Here is a 13,577-nt window from a genome sequence, read left to right on the forward strand (position 1 = left end):
GTAAATGTAGGTTTAACACTCCGAGAGAAGTTTCTTAGAACAATATGAAATTGAGAGGAAAACACTCTTAGAAAAGAATAAGGAAAATTGCTCAGACACTCATAAGAGCTGTGAATGCTGGCTGCATCGTTAATCCTTCAATCACACAAAAACTTGCAGCTTCGATAAGGTTAGAGTAGAAAGTATTTAACTCGCTAATTTCTCTTTTCAATATTATTCACTTTCTTAAGTGAAAATATGTACGCGTTTTCATTCAATGTGTTTCATTTAGACGTAAATTTACAAGTGGTGCTCAGTAAGGTCCTAATAGTTTTTTTATGGTCTCAGATTCATTTTTTTGCTAATTAATTTTACTCATGAGCTACTTCGCCTCCTAATATTATAGCTTTCACTATTCTCTTTACGCAAGTTAGTGCTATACATTAATAGAAACATGTATTCAACAATCTACAGCGTTTTGATGATGAGCAAGTGTTCCCGCCTCCTCTGTAGTGCTGTAGAATCGCTATGATGCCTAGACGATAGCTTGTGCAGCTAATATGGACTCAAAATATGTAAGGAGCTCTGTCCAGTCAACATAAACTAAAATGAATTCTAATGAAAAAAGGGTGCAGCTCTTCTCAGAACTTTTTTTAAAGATTCATCTGATTTTGACCGATGTAATGCCAGATGATAAACTTTTGCTCATAAGAATTGCTGTGCACAAAAACTACAACCTTCCATTGTTGTTTTCCGAAAATCTGTGCAAAAAATCCTCATTAAATAAATTATTATTAAGTAAAAATTTATTTCAGTTGATATAAGTTCAGAACTATGACTGAGAATCAACACCAGAGCTGAAAACTTTTGTATATACTCTACAAACCCTGAAAAAAAGGCTTGAAGTCAGCTGTTTCCTTTTTCTCAGATCCTAGAATAGTGTGAGGTAAACTTCGAGAAAACCACTAGCTCTTAAAGATTCGTAGTGATTAAAAAACGACGTTAAAGTCGTGCGTGGAACGAACAGATCATTGGCAGCCATATGGCACTGGAAAAGACTGGAGTATGGTAGGGGAAAGAAAATACACTGGTTTTTCAGGGTCCGAAAGCAGCACGTAGTGTGCAGCTGGAAACGGGTGTGCATTGACTTTGCGCCGCCGTTTTCGCCGCCGCCTCCATACAGATTACGCAAATGTACTCGCCATCAATGTACCTAACAGGTGGGTGTTGTTAGTTGCTTCCATTTCCAGGGAAATTTCAGGATTTTTCCCGCCTGGGGGAGGAAATTAATGCAAGCGCATAGAAAACCTAGGGAATTTCCCTAGAAATAATCGCAGTGAAATAAATGGTTCTGAGAAATTATTGCGATGGGGACACATGGAACAATTGTGGAACTACATACCATCGCACTACGTCTTAGCAATGAAAAGAAAGCATGAGCGTTGAACACTTGGAATTCTCTGAGAACTGTACTTGTCCAGAGACAAAGATCTCACTACTGAAGAAATTCTTTTTGTGAAAACACCTTGTAATTGATCTAAATTACTGTCGGATAAGATGAATTTTTAGATATTTATTTGGAACCTTTGAAAAGAGCCAAGAAAATGGGGCACTGAAAGAACAGACTGATGATATCTAATGCAAAAAAAAAGTCAGATTGATTTTTTTCGATGAAGAGAGAAGTAATCCATACTACCTAGTAAAGACTCTGTTTTCAGAATATTCTAGGCGCGTGGCATCGGTAAATTTCAACAAAAATAGATCTTTTTTTGAGATTTTTCAAAAACAAAATATTTAACATCGCTATACATTTGTCGCTATAACAAACTCATAGGGCAAAAATTGCCAAAAACGTGCAATAAAAATATCTCATGTTAAAAAAAAATCTTGAGAAAACTGTTGTTAGACTGGAAAAAAGGTAGAAATAGAACGGAGAAGAGCTACAACCCCAAATCTTTGCCAGAAATTCAACTGTGTAGCTCTATGAATGGTATAGGAGAGTAGGTAAATAAATAAGAATCAAATAAGATACCAAAAAATCGGTTTCGAATCAAATTTGGGGATTACATAAAACTGAGGTTGAGTTGGAAAGTTGAGCTAGCAAAGAAAAATCCAAGACTCAACAAATTCGAGAACAGCTGACCGCGTAGAGAAAACAATCCGTAGTCCTACGTGGAACAATAGTGAAAAAAAAACTATTGTGGTATATTTTAAAAAAAAGATTTCAAAGCGTTACAGATATTTCTTGTTAAATGTAAAAACTGAGAACGTGTTTCAGGGTACACCAATTGAAATCTTATAAATATATTTGCATCTATTATCCTTTCTGTGCTTTAATATTAGAAAAAAGCAGTTCCGGTAACTTTTTTTAAAAACATAATCAAACTTTTAGGTTTGTTTACGCAATTCCCCCAAAAATCTTAGTCCACCACTGTTCAGCTCTGAGAACTTACAGATGATGAAGATCGGAACGAAGGAAGGTAATAGACTAATACAGTAACCCTGATATTAACGAAGAAGATTTTTGAAACATGTCTAAAGTCCAAACAAATGCGTCTAAATTGTTTTTGTGTTTATTTTTTTAAAATTATCTTCGGTCAATAGCGATCACAAGTGGTGATAAACAAGCACTGAAGCTGACACAAAGTCATTCAAGACTCACCTTGTATCTCCGTCGGTGATCACATCCAGAAGCGAGTTTTCACCGCTCGAATAGCCAATATCCAGCACTCCGGAATCCCATTTACGACCGACACCGGGAGACTTCTCCGAGAACACCGACATGTCGGTACCACTGAAAAAACAGCGATTGTAGTGGGACTTGAGCGCAAGAAACTGAGACAAGCCTTTGAAAAGTACTCATCCTCAAACGTTTTTTCCTGGTCTGGTCCTATTCACAGTTTTCAAAATAGCGCGAGAACTGGTCCTCAGCACCAAGAATCAAATAACCAAACTTTCTTAGTGAATTCACGAAAATAGCACTGGTTCTAACTATAGCGCTTCTTTTGTGCACATTTCGCCATTCGGACCTTAACCCAATTTTGAAATTATCTACCCATCCTTTCTCGGAGTTCACTGATTTTAGAGTTCATTTAATTTTACTAACGGAAAATCGTAACGTTCTGTCACGCTTATTTTTCTGTAATAAAGTCGTTACACATTCCGGAAACCTGTTCTAAGCAAGATAGCCATAAAATGGAAGAAAAAGATCGAGCCTCGCACAATCTCACTCCGTTACGACATCATCAGCCATTCAAAAACTTTTTCGTTTCTTTTCACAAAAAAAAAATCCCTAATGTGGAGATAATTTGAAGATAACCGCACTAATTAGTAATAAATTGGTGTGCATTCACAAAATAACAAGTACGGAAGAAAAATTGTCTTAGCATAGTTTTCTACAATACAAAAAAAAACCATTCACAACCAACAATTGAAAATTATGCAAGAAGTCACAGAGATTTCGTGTATTTCTGACACCACACCACAAGACTGGCGCTATTTAATTGCGATGGAATACAGTAATTTTGTAGTGCTAAGGAAAAGCCACAAAAATAAAACGATAAAACAAAATTAAAGGAATATAAAGGGCTGGAATATGTGTCATACTAAATAATTACGATTTTAATTCACCAAGGAAAAAAATCGGGCCTAGATTCCCAACAACGACTTTCTAAGCAAGAAATCCCAAAAACAATAAATTAGCATTCATTCAACACTGAAATGCTGAACAAGTCAGTTTTAAAAAATATCTGAGTAATTTCTTGAGAATATTGAGGTAATGATGATAAAAAATGAGGGAACAACAACCACATACTTGGTACTTGATTTCAAGAGATGCGCTTTTCCAGCCCAAAAAAAATTGATAGTCGATCGGATGAAATTCGAGTAAATTTGATTATTTCTGTAGGTAAATGCTGTATACATTTTTATGTTTGGCTTTGAATCAAAAATGTGAACAACTAAACTTGAATTAAATTTATTTTAAATTAAATTAAAATCAAGAGATGGTAATAATGATTCTCCGCCAAGTTTCATTATGGTTATACATCAAGCTTTTTTTTTTGCTCTTGCTCTCCTGCTATCTCTTTTTCCCCATATAACATTCCATAAAACATATCCGAAAAATTTTCATCTTTGATTTCTTTTTCAAATAGTCAAATTCGAGATCAAAGGAATTTCTTCTACAGCTCGCCAGGTACAGCACCTATGCGCATACACGCCTGAGGCCCAAAATAATTCCCGTCAAACTTTCCAAACCGCTACTTACTGATCTTCTTATGGATAATCTGTGTTCTTAAATGCACCATCAAACATTTCCGCTTTGCTAAACACCGCTCATCATTTAACGAAAACAAAGCACTCGTCTTGAAATCCTGTTTGTTCGTCCTACTCTTTGCACAACTACTTTTTTTCCACAGTCGTAAGCACAGTTGTGAGAATTGCACTCTTAAGTGTGAGAACTGCACAGGAGTGCAAACAATCGTAGTAGATTAGAAGCTTGGATGAATCCATCGTACCACCACCGAGAGGACAACTGTCACGAGAAAAAAAAAACGAGGAACAACGGACTGCTCACCTCCGTTCCATTCTATTCACGATGTCGTTGTTTCCCTTTTTGGACTCTGGCATCGAACGCGTCTCTTCCTCCTCTTCCGATCGCTCCGGCCTAAGATCAGTGGCTGATCTGCGGATACGTTTGGACGGTGGACCTATGAGGTCGGGATCGAGTTCAGAATCGCTGCTTTCCTGAAATATGTCGGTTGTTGACTTGTTGTCGCAGTAACAACAATCAAAATCAAATGACAAAGTGTCGTCACAACAAATTTTATGAGGGACAGGTTTTTCGCAGCCGTTGCATTGTACAGCAGGAAAACACGTTGATCCAATCAAAGTGAAATTTTATGTCAGGAGGTGCAAAGAAACAAAGAAACAAGAAAGTCCATTTGATCTAAGACAACCTTAAACTTAGATCTTCAGAAGATAGTCCAAGAAAACGACGTGCGACGTGCCGAGTGCAATGCGTCGGGACTCAAATTCACGGTGACGAAACCAGATGCAAATTTCAGGTCACGAACTCTCGTGTTGAACAAATACAACTACGACACACTAGGCGGTAAATGTCGGACATCAGCGACGGCGATGTTCGCCTCATTGTTGACATGATTTTCCGCAATTCACGAGTAGTTGAGTGGATAAAAATAGAAAATTGAGGTGCAATGGACGTCGCTGGTGTGTTTGTATCGAACTGACACCGCCCCAATCCGACAGAACACCACAGTTTTCGCTGCCAATAACAAGTTCGTTTCTCTAACGAACACACTGCTCCGATTCACAATAATTTCACAACACATGAACTGGTAATCAGATCAAGAAACGGCGCCGGATCACCAACTCATAGTGAGGAACTAGTTATTATTAAGTAAAGTGATTCACAGGCTTTTATTAGTAAATTTTAAAAAAATAAATTAATTAAATTTAGGAGCAGAAGTTTCGAGGTTTAGGAGTGGCGGGGCGGGGAGGAGGAGGGGAGGGGGGAACGACTAGATAGAATAATTATTACTATTATTATTATCATCCATCTTACGGCAAAATCGCAACGTTCTCCTTCTCTCACTCACTGGATCCATTACCTACTTATCTGAGGTGATACTCGTTGAATATTTGTTGGTGCCAGTTCATCTCCAAATACTAAGAATTGGATTTGTATAAAATACATCATTTCCCTCAAACCAAATCGTTTTTGTTATATTTGGAGGGAAATGGCCATGTACAATTTTGTATCTTAGATTTTCCAGAAGTTTTGCAAAAAAAACTGAGTTCTACTGATGAAAGAATGAGTATAAAACATGGATTTTGCTGGATTTTGTAGCTGTTTTTTTTTTCAGATGATCGTCAATGATATCGAATCTATCGACGATCGCGTTGTCCACAGTTCTAGGTGTCCATTCTCGTACTAGTGCTAGAGACTACAGAACTACATAAGTGAATTGTTGGTACCAGAAGAATTAACTCTAACTAGAGATCATAAGTCCCACACTAACACTATACAGTAAAATTAATCATTTTAATAGGGTGAGCGTTGTCTTAAAGTAATAATTGCCCCATTTTTGGCGCAATGATTACAAAACTCCCTCAAGCCTGATATCACATCTGTTCGTGAATATCTGAGCGACGCTCTCGACCCATAGATTCACTGGATATCATGGCAGTGTGTGCATAGTTTGTTCAGTTGCTCGCTGACGAGGTCACAGAATGCAAACAAATAGAAATTTCGAATAACTGCATGGATAAAGCAATCATTTTAATAGTTATTCTGCGCACAAAAGCAAACCGAACACTCCATTATTTTGAGTGATTTTCAACAAAAAAAAAGAACGATTTCCATTCGAAAGCACTTTGTCGCCGAAAAAAAAAACCTTTTTCGAGTGAAAAGGAATCGAATTTATATTCCTCTTTGTTTATTTTTGTGGACGTGTAGCTAGTCATAGACTAAATTAAAGGTGTTCAATCACACCCTTGACTAGAGAAATTCCAGCTAGCGCTACCATTACCATCAAAAATAATAATAATAAAATATTATACGTATGTATGTGTGTGTGTGTAGAAAACTGTTCGAAAGGGGATACCTTACACACCTCACGTTACAGAATAACAAATCTTTTTTTTGCCACCAAAATTTCTTAAAGCAAAGATTCAACTCGGATGTACGAACCGGAAATGAATGGAATCTCAAGATTTCAATTTTAAAAAAAAAATTCCGCACAGGTGGAGCAAATGAGCTGTGTTAATCATACAGTAACGGACAGTGAAACCATATCAAAAGAGTGGAATCAAATCTCAGCCTGCAAATGGAGGAAGAATCCGTACAGTTTACTGGCTGCATACCAAATACGAACGCCTATAATCCATAAATCCAATCTATATCAATAAAATGCTTTCTGTAGCAGATGAAATTCAAAACGAGACGCCATACCCGAATAAACAACACCACTTCATATCACAGCGAAAACTTCATCAATTATAGGGGTAGCATTCAAAAATGATACTTTTCCTTTTTTTTTCGTTTTCGAATGCTACTCTCCCTATAAGTGATGAAGTTTGGCTGTGATACGAAGTGGTAGTTTTCCTAATACTAATAATAAAATGATTGATTAAACCAGCATTTCTAGGAGAATAAGGAAAAAGAAGAATAAAGAAGAAGGAGAATAAGAAAGATAAGAGTGAGGAAACAGAAGAGATGAGTTAGACGTAGGGGACCAGAAAAACTAGGAATACGCTTTCTCCAAATAAATTTTATATTTTTTAAACAAAAAAAAGCAAATATGATCTAAGTGATGCAAAGAGCCCTAAGTCACAGCCAAATGACGGTGAACTCTTCTCGAAAGGAAAAAATTCGTGCTTTTTTCCCAAGTTTATTTTAGGGGTGTATAGCACTATTTCTCAAAAAGATGAGAACTTAATTTAAAAACAAACAGAAAAAAATATTCAGAGAGAAGAAGCTGTAATCCATGCCCAGTAGATAACACAGAAATTTTTCGAGAAGCACTAGCCCAAATATATAAACGAACTACAACGGGTATCCTGCAGGATATTGAGGAAATACCGGAAACGTTCAAAACCTGAGTATAGAACTAACGTAAAGAGGTTATCATGGTTATGGTAGCTGCGTGGTTCCTAGCGCTTACCATCACCATTCACCTCCTTGTGAGTAGAATTTAGACTTACAGCTGTGTTATTCCACCCGGGATATGGGTCAATAGAAGAAAAAGGTAGCGGCGGCGATAAACTCTGCACAGTTGGTTTATTCGTCCATCCCTTAATAACCTCCGATCTACAATGAAACTCGTCCATAGTGGCTTTTTCAGCTGCGTGCGCAACTTTCACCAAAAAACGACCAGACTGGTGAATCGCCTAATTCGGGCGTGATTTCTTTAATTCGCCCGCGCGGTCACCTAGAAAGACGGATTCTGCAAAATTGAGTGAATCGTTGAAATGAAGCATAAACGCGCAAGCGGTGGTAACTTCAAAGTGCCGCCCACACTTGACAGCCCGCTGTCAACAATTAGATATGCCGTCTGGTTACCGAATCGCACACCCCCGCACCCACAGACACCTTTAATACGCCGGTCATTATGCCTAATCAAAAGGTGATGATGATGATGAGTGGGCGGGGCGGCAGGTGAAGGTAAACACCACCTCTGAATTGTCATTTCAGCCGTTCAAATACGGCGTACCAGCGGACACATACGCGAAATAAATGAAATCGATCAATATCCGGAAAATAAATCGCAAATATAGCATAGCATCGTGGCAAGTACGCAGGACAAGCGCATAGTGTCCGCACATATGAAATGTAATATCCGTGCGTTGTAAAAATTTCAAAAATCCCGCCTACTCGTCATCGGTTCGGATCCGTTGATCGGTGGAGATGAATACACCTGACGCAAACAAATACAACACTGGCGCGTAAACAGCAGCACTAGCGTGATAGTGTATAGTTAGAGATGAAAACGCAGCTGTTTAGCTTACTTATCAATAATCAAGTAAGGAATATTCCGAAAATGTCGCCGAGAAATCCGATGGAACGGATAGTGATGCAAAAAATAGGTATCGATCATCGACATGGAATCAAAATTTGTCTTCATCGCAAGCGCAAAACAATGTAATGAGGAGAAATGACCTCCAATTTACAACAGCCTACAGTAACACTACATTTTCAATATTCTAAACGCTTATACCTCACTCACTTCAGGAAACTACAGTCACCTTAGCGGAACAGCACTCACTGGTTCACTGATTCAATCATCAGTAACGTTAAAAACATGTTTGCAAAGATATCAGGTTACGGAAAGCCGTTTTCTGGTCACAAGGTCTAATGTTCGAGAGCATACTACTAGAAGGCGCCTATGAACTACTTTATTTAGAAGTTTTCCGAATAAATTCGAAGAAAAAAAAACAGAAGCTATGTATACTTTTCTGGTCCTGAATTTCAGGAATGAATAAATAAATAAACGAATGGGGAGCAACCACCAACGAAATGGTGATTCTGCTCCAGTTCAAACTTCATCATCATGAATTTCGGAGAGAATTTCCTCTCATTCTCGACGTTTCACGTAACTCTTTGTAATTTTCGATGCAAAATTTCATTCATCACCATTTCGTTCGCCATTGCTCCTTATTCGGATTCGGAACTTCTTTACTCTTCAACCAAGGTAAAACTTGTGAGTTAAGAAAGATTACATTTTGAAATATTTTTATTTTATATATTAGATATCCCATTTTCAAACTTCATGTCCACAGATTTAAAAAGTTTTCCAACATTTTATGAGTTTTTGAGTTTTCCTTTAAGTTAGTGTTTTCTTGTTCTCATTGCGCAAGTCGGATCAGAAACTAAAACTCTGTAAATAAATTGCACAAAAAAAAAACAACTAAAAAGCATATAAATGAGCGGCTGATTTATTATATTCTGTAGATTTCGCCAAGTTCGATTTAGCTGAATCATTAGAAAAATTAGAAAATAGAATCATCCAAAAGAAAAGGTTCTTTTGAAGAAAGAGAACTGCATATACTAGTAGCTTTATACTATTGGCAGACAATGAGTTCAGTCTCCGTCTTCAGTCTTCATCAGTCCAATTAAAAGTTATCAATGACCGTTTGATCATCAACTTAGTACGATTTTTAATTATGGTTAATGACGTTAATTAAATCATTGGTAAAAATCTTAACTTCGGCAACTAAGAAAGTAACGATCAGTAAGCATTGGCTGTCTTACCAAGCGCAAAACCAAAACTAAATAGTATGAGAACAGTATGAACTTTGAAAAATGAATTATTTCCAAGTAGAGGAGCGAAAAATCATATTCTTCATACCGTACATCTATGTACATGACATCCAAAAACAGTACCATTCGAATAAATGCAACTAGAAGCAAACACATAGATCAGAATGGAGATATAGATGAGATTATATCGGATCAAAGCCACTAGTTACGCTGTCGCGCCTAAAGCACTCCACTTTGATCGAACCTATGTATTTGTGTGCTCACGCAAGAGAGGTATAGAGAGGCGCGCGGATGACACAGCTAGGTAAACACACAGAGTACCTACGTTTGTAACTGATGCGCTGCTCATATCGGGTTCAATCTGCATAACAACTGAACAGAATCGGCGGGAAGGTACGTAGCTGAAGCTCTTCACACCTCAACAACAAATGGGAATCCCCGAACTTCTAGGACGCTAAAGAACAGCCAGCTCAGGAATAGCATGTTGTTCTGGAGCGGTGAAAAGCTCTTGACGACTGTACCAGCCAGGGGGACACTGACGTGCAGTCCTAATGCTATGACCGCCCACGCGACCACAGATGCTGGAACTTCGTCGGACGAAAACTAGCCGAACGAGTTCGTACGACGACCTCATCCCTCAACCACTCCTCCCGCTAAAACGACCATCAGAACGAGAATTCGTTCCGGTGTGAACTAGGACATCACGAAGTGGTGATGACCTAATCATCACTAACACTGCTGCGACATGCTGTGAAATTAGAACACATGTAACCAGATGACAGGTGGTTGCAGTGTGTGATACGGAGACAAGAAACATTCGGACAAATTTTACGAGTGCCACTCAGTACGGACCGGATAGAATAACGGATGTTCCCTCATGTAGAAAACTTCTTTAAAACACTAATTTTCAACTCTCAAACAATCCGTTGTGCAATCGCTCGCAAATTCCTCAGCTGAAAGCAAAAAGAACTATTAAATTCCACTAGGTTTAAGAGTGACAACTAATTATTGCTGTGTTTATTCACACATTGACGCTCGTGAGGTCGCAATGGGATTTAAAATAATATTTTACGGTCAAATTCTCTTCTAGAATTCACTTCTTTGATCTCCTGTTTCTAACTACGAAACACCCTGATTTTATCGAACAACAAAAAAATAGCTGTTGAAAAAAAGCGGTAGTAGGTGACCGCATAGCTCTATTTAAGTCCCAAACAACAACAACAACAACAGTTCACTTGAATCCTGAAAATTAAAAGATTACCAAATCCTAATCATTAGATCAGCGCTAGGGTCCAAAGTTCCGAACGGCAAAAATTATATTTCACACTTATTTAAAAACGTCGTATCATTGATATACCTTTTTTTTCAGAAAAACCGTCAAATTTAAGAAGAAATAAACTTTCCACTTCATTCTATCGGTCAGGGAAGCAAAATCAATATCAAAGCAAAGTCAGTTCGAATAAAAACAAAAATAAATCCTATTTCTGTTCCTAAACTGCTTTTTTTCCGTTTCAAAGAAGGACCACGCATGAAGTTAATTACTCGTAATTATAGGAAATAAACCACGGCATCTAACAATGGTTTCTGAACCTTCCGTTACTCGACGCAACAAGGACAATTCATGGATCACACAATCTGCATTCACTTCAAGAACCACCACTTTACGCATTTACCAAGGAGAAAAGTATACTGAGAAAAGGGTAGAGGATGTCTCTAAATGGGTCCCAAGAAGAAGTAGGAGCGAATTGAAAAGAGGAGAAAATACTGGTATATAGAGAAGACAGACACACACGGACAGGAAATACGAATAAAGCGCAACCAACACGGCGTGCTCACCCACGTAGAAACGTCAATATCGTTGTTATGGTATTAAATACGGGGATAATACAGCACGCTCCAAGAAAAACGTGAAAATCAAATCTCAACGATTGGTTTCACGTTTTAGCATAAAACAGATTTTATGCGCTAAATTCATAATCAACTAAAAAAACTTGGAATCCCGTTCTTTGTCCAGATATGCACACTCCTCAATTCAAAGTGCTGATCACATATAATTTCACAAAATTTAGATTTAATTATTCATTCATTTAGAAGTCAATAAATCATCTGACTTGGCTCCACTCACGAGAACCTTCTGCGGGAAAATTGGAAAATTAATTTCTGAGCAATTTTAAATGAAAAGTTAAGCTAAAAGTCTGCTGATCAAACGTTGTTCCTATACTCGTCACAGAAAAAAGTGAAGACAAAAATTTAAAAAAAGCATATTCCACAAAGCCAAAGAACGTTCACCATGACACCAAACTTACACCATGACAGAAAAGTTGTAAATTTCTCTTACATCCAAAAATTAGTCAACAACTTGAATTTAGAACATAATTTTCTAATTAAAACATTTGTTGACAAGCCTTCACTGGAAAAACCCGAGGAATTCATTTCATTTAAAAAAAAAACTAAATTAATATTACCCTACAGCGTCCATAGGGGTAGCGAAAGACTCTATTCCAATCGAAATGAGTTTAGTGAAGAGAAGTGGAAATAGAAAGGTGGATCTTAATTAAGATTTACAGAAAAATCAATTTTCACCTTCTTAACTCTCTTCTAAAAAACGATTGAAGCTGTGAAAATTGTACAGAAAAATTTTGTGGCGTATATATGTGTTAATTTTTCTCTTGTATACTCCGTTCATGCAAACATTGATAACGATGTAATAATAAATAAATATCAAGAAAAATCAGCTAGTCGAGGTCAAAAAGTTCCCTCATTGATTCCCACGTTTCCTCTTCTTTTTGCCAACATCCGAAAAACGAGTGGAAATGTGAAATTTTTCACTAAGAATGCAAACAAGATTTTTCTAATGGATAAAGAACTACTGATTTATTCTTAAGCTCAAGCGGAACATTGAAGACACGCACTGGAATGGCAATCAGCATTTGAATGGGACGAAATCAGCACAAACAGGAGAACGTTCCACTTGTATATTTTTTATTCAATTCATTTCCGATTCAATTCATTTAAAAAAATATTCCAATCTGCGGTTTCGCTACTCCTTTAATTGAAAATAGCATAAAAACCGAAAGAGACAATCTACCCGCCGTATATTTTTACTAAACAGTACGAAAAACAAATTAATAGATTTATATGTCAGAAAAGCTCCGCTGCTGGCGATCCTACAAAATTAAGACGAGACAAGTCTATCGTTTGCCTTTAAAAAGTAGGATTGACACCGACAAGCACCACAAATCAGGCCAATAAACGAGGAGGCTAATGAGTACACAAAGCTGACCACCGCTACCGTTGATCGCGGCTGCACCTCATTGAGGAAACACATAAATAAGCAGGATGCGATAACGATTCTTACAAAAACAACCTTCTCGACGAACAGCCATTGATCGATATTGATTAGACGGATGGAAAAGGATCTGTAGGTGTGTAGAAAGGGATCGAAAAAAAAACTCCGAGATACAAAGCGATGAGCGTTTCGACCAAACATTCGGACACCAAACATTTGGTGTAATTGCACTAAATAGCATTGCGGCAAAAGAAGAAGGAATTTCATGCTCTTTTCTGCAGTTCTCGAAGCAGATCACAAAAACATCTAATAGCGAGCACTTTCTGAACAAGAATTTCTCAAGCGACGTAGCAAAAGTTCTCTCTCGCCAGCACAACTTAATATGTCAGAAATTTCCACGAAAATTGGGCGTACAACCGGAAACTTTTTTGTAAAAATAATTTCCGGATGAATAGAACCGGCTGACTATATAGGCTTTGCGATTGCGTTTAGCTCAGCAGAGGTTGTAAAGGAACAGAGTGCGATTGT

General features: G+C 37.6%; 1 protein-coding gene across 1 annotated transcript in view; it reads right to left on the reverse strand.

The window, feature by feature from the left end:
- The window catches only part of RB195_015737 (uncharacterized protein), a gene marked incomplete at both ends in the record, with an annotated part of 66,333 nt that overhangs the window by 15,648 nt on the left and 37,108 nt on the right, over window positions 1-13,577 (reverse strand). The window contains 2 exons of the mRNA XM_064206594.1: window positions 2,642-2,773; window positions 4,556-4,725. Of these exons, the coding sequence (XP_064062475.1) occupies window positions 2,642-2,773; window positions 4,556-4,725 (302 nt within the window). The remainder of the gene's footprint in view (window positions 1-2,641; window positions 2,774-4,555; window positions 4,726-13,577) is intronic.

This window comes from Necator americanus, chromosome V (assembly GCF_031761385.1).
Source record: "Necator americanus strain Aroian chromosome V, whole genome shotgun sequence".
Lineage (NCBI taxonomy): Eukaryota > Metazoa > Nematoda > Chromadorea > Rhabditida > Ancylostomatidae > Necator > Necator americanus.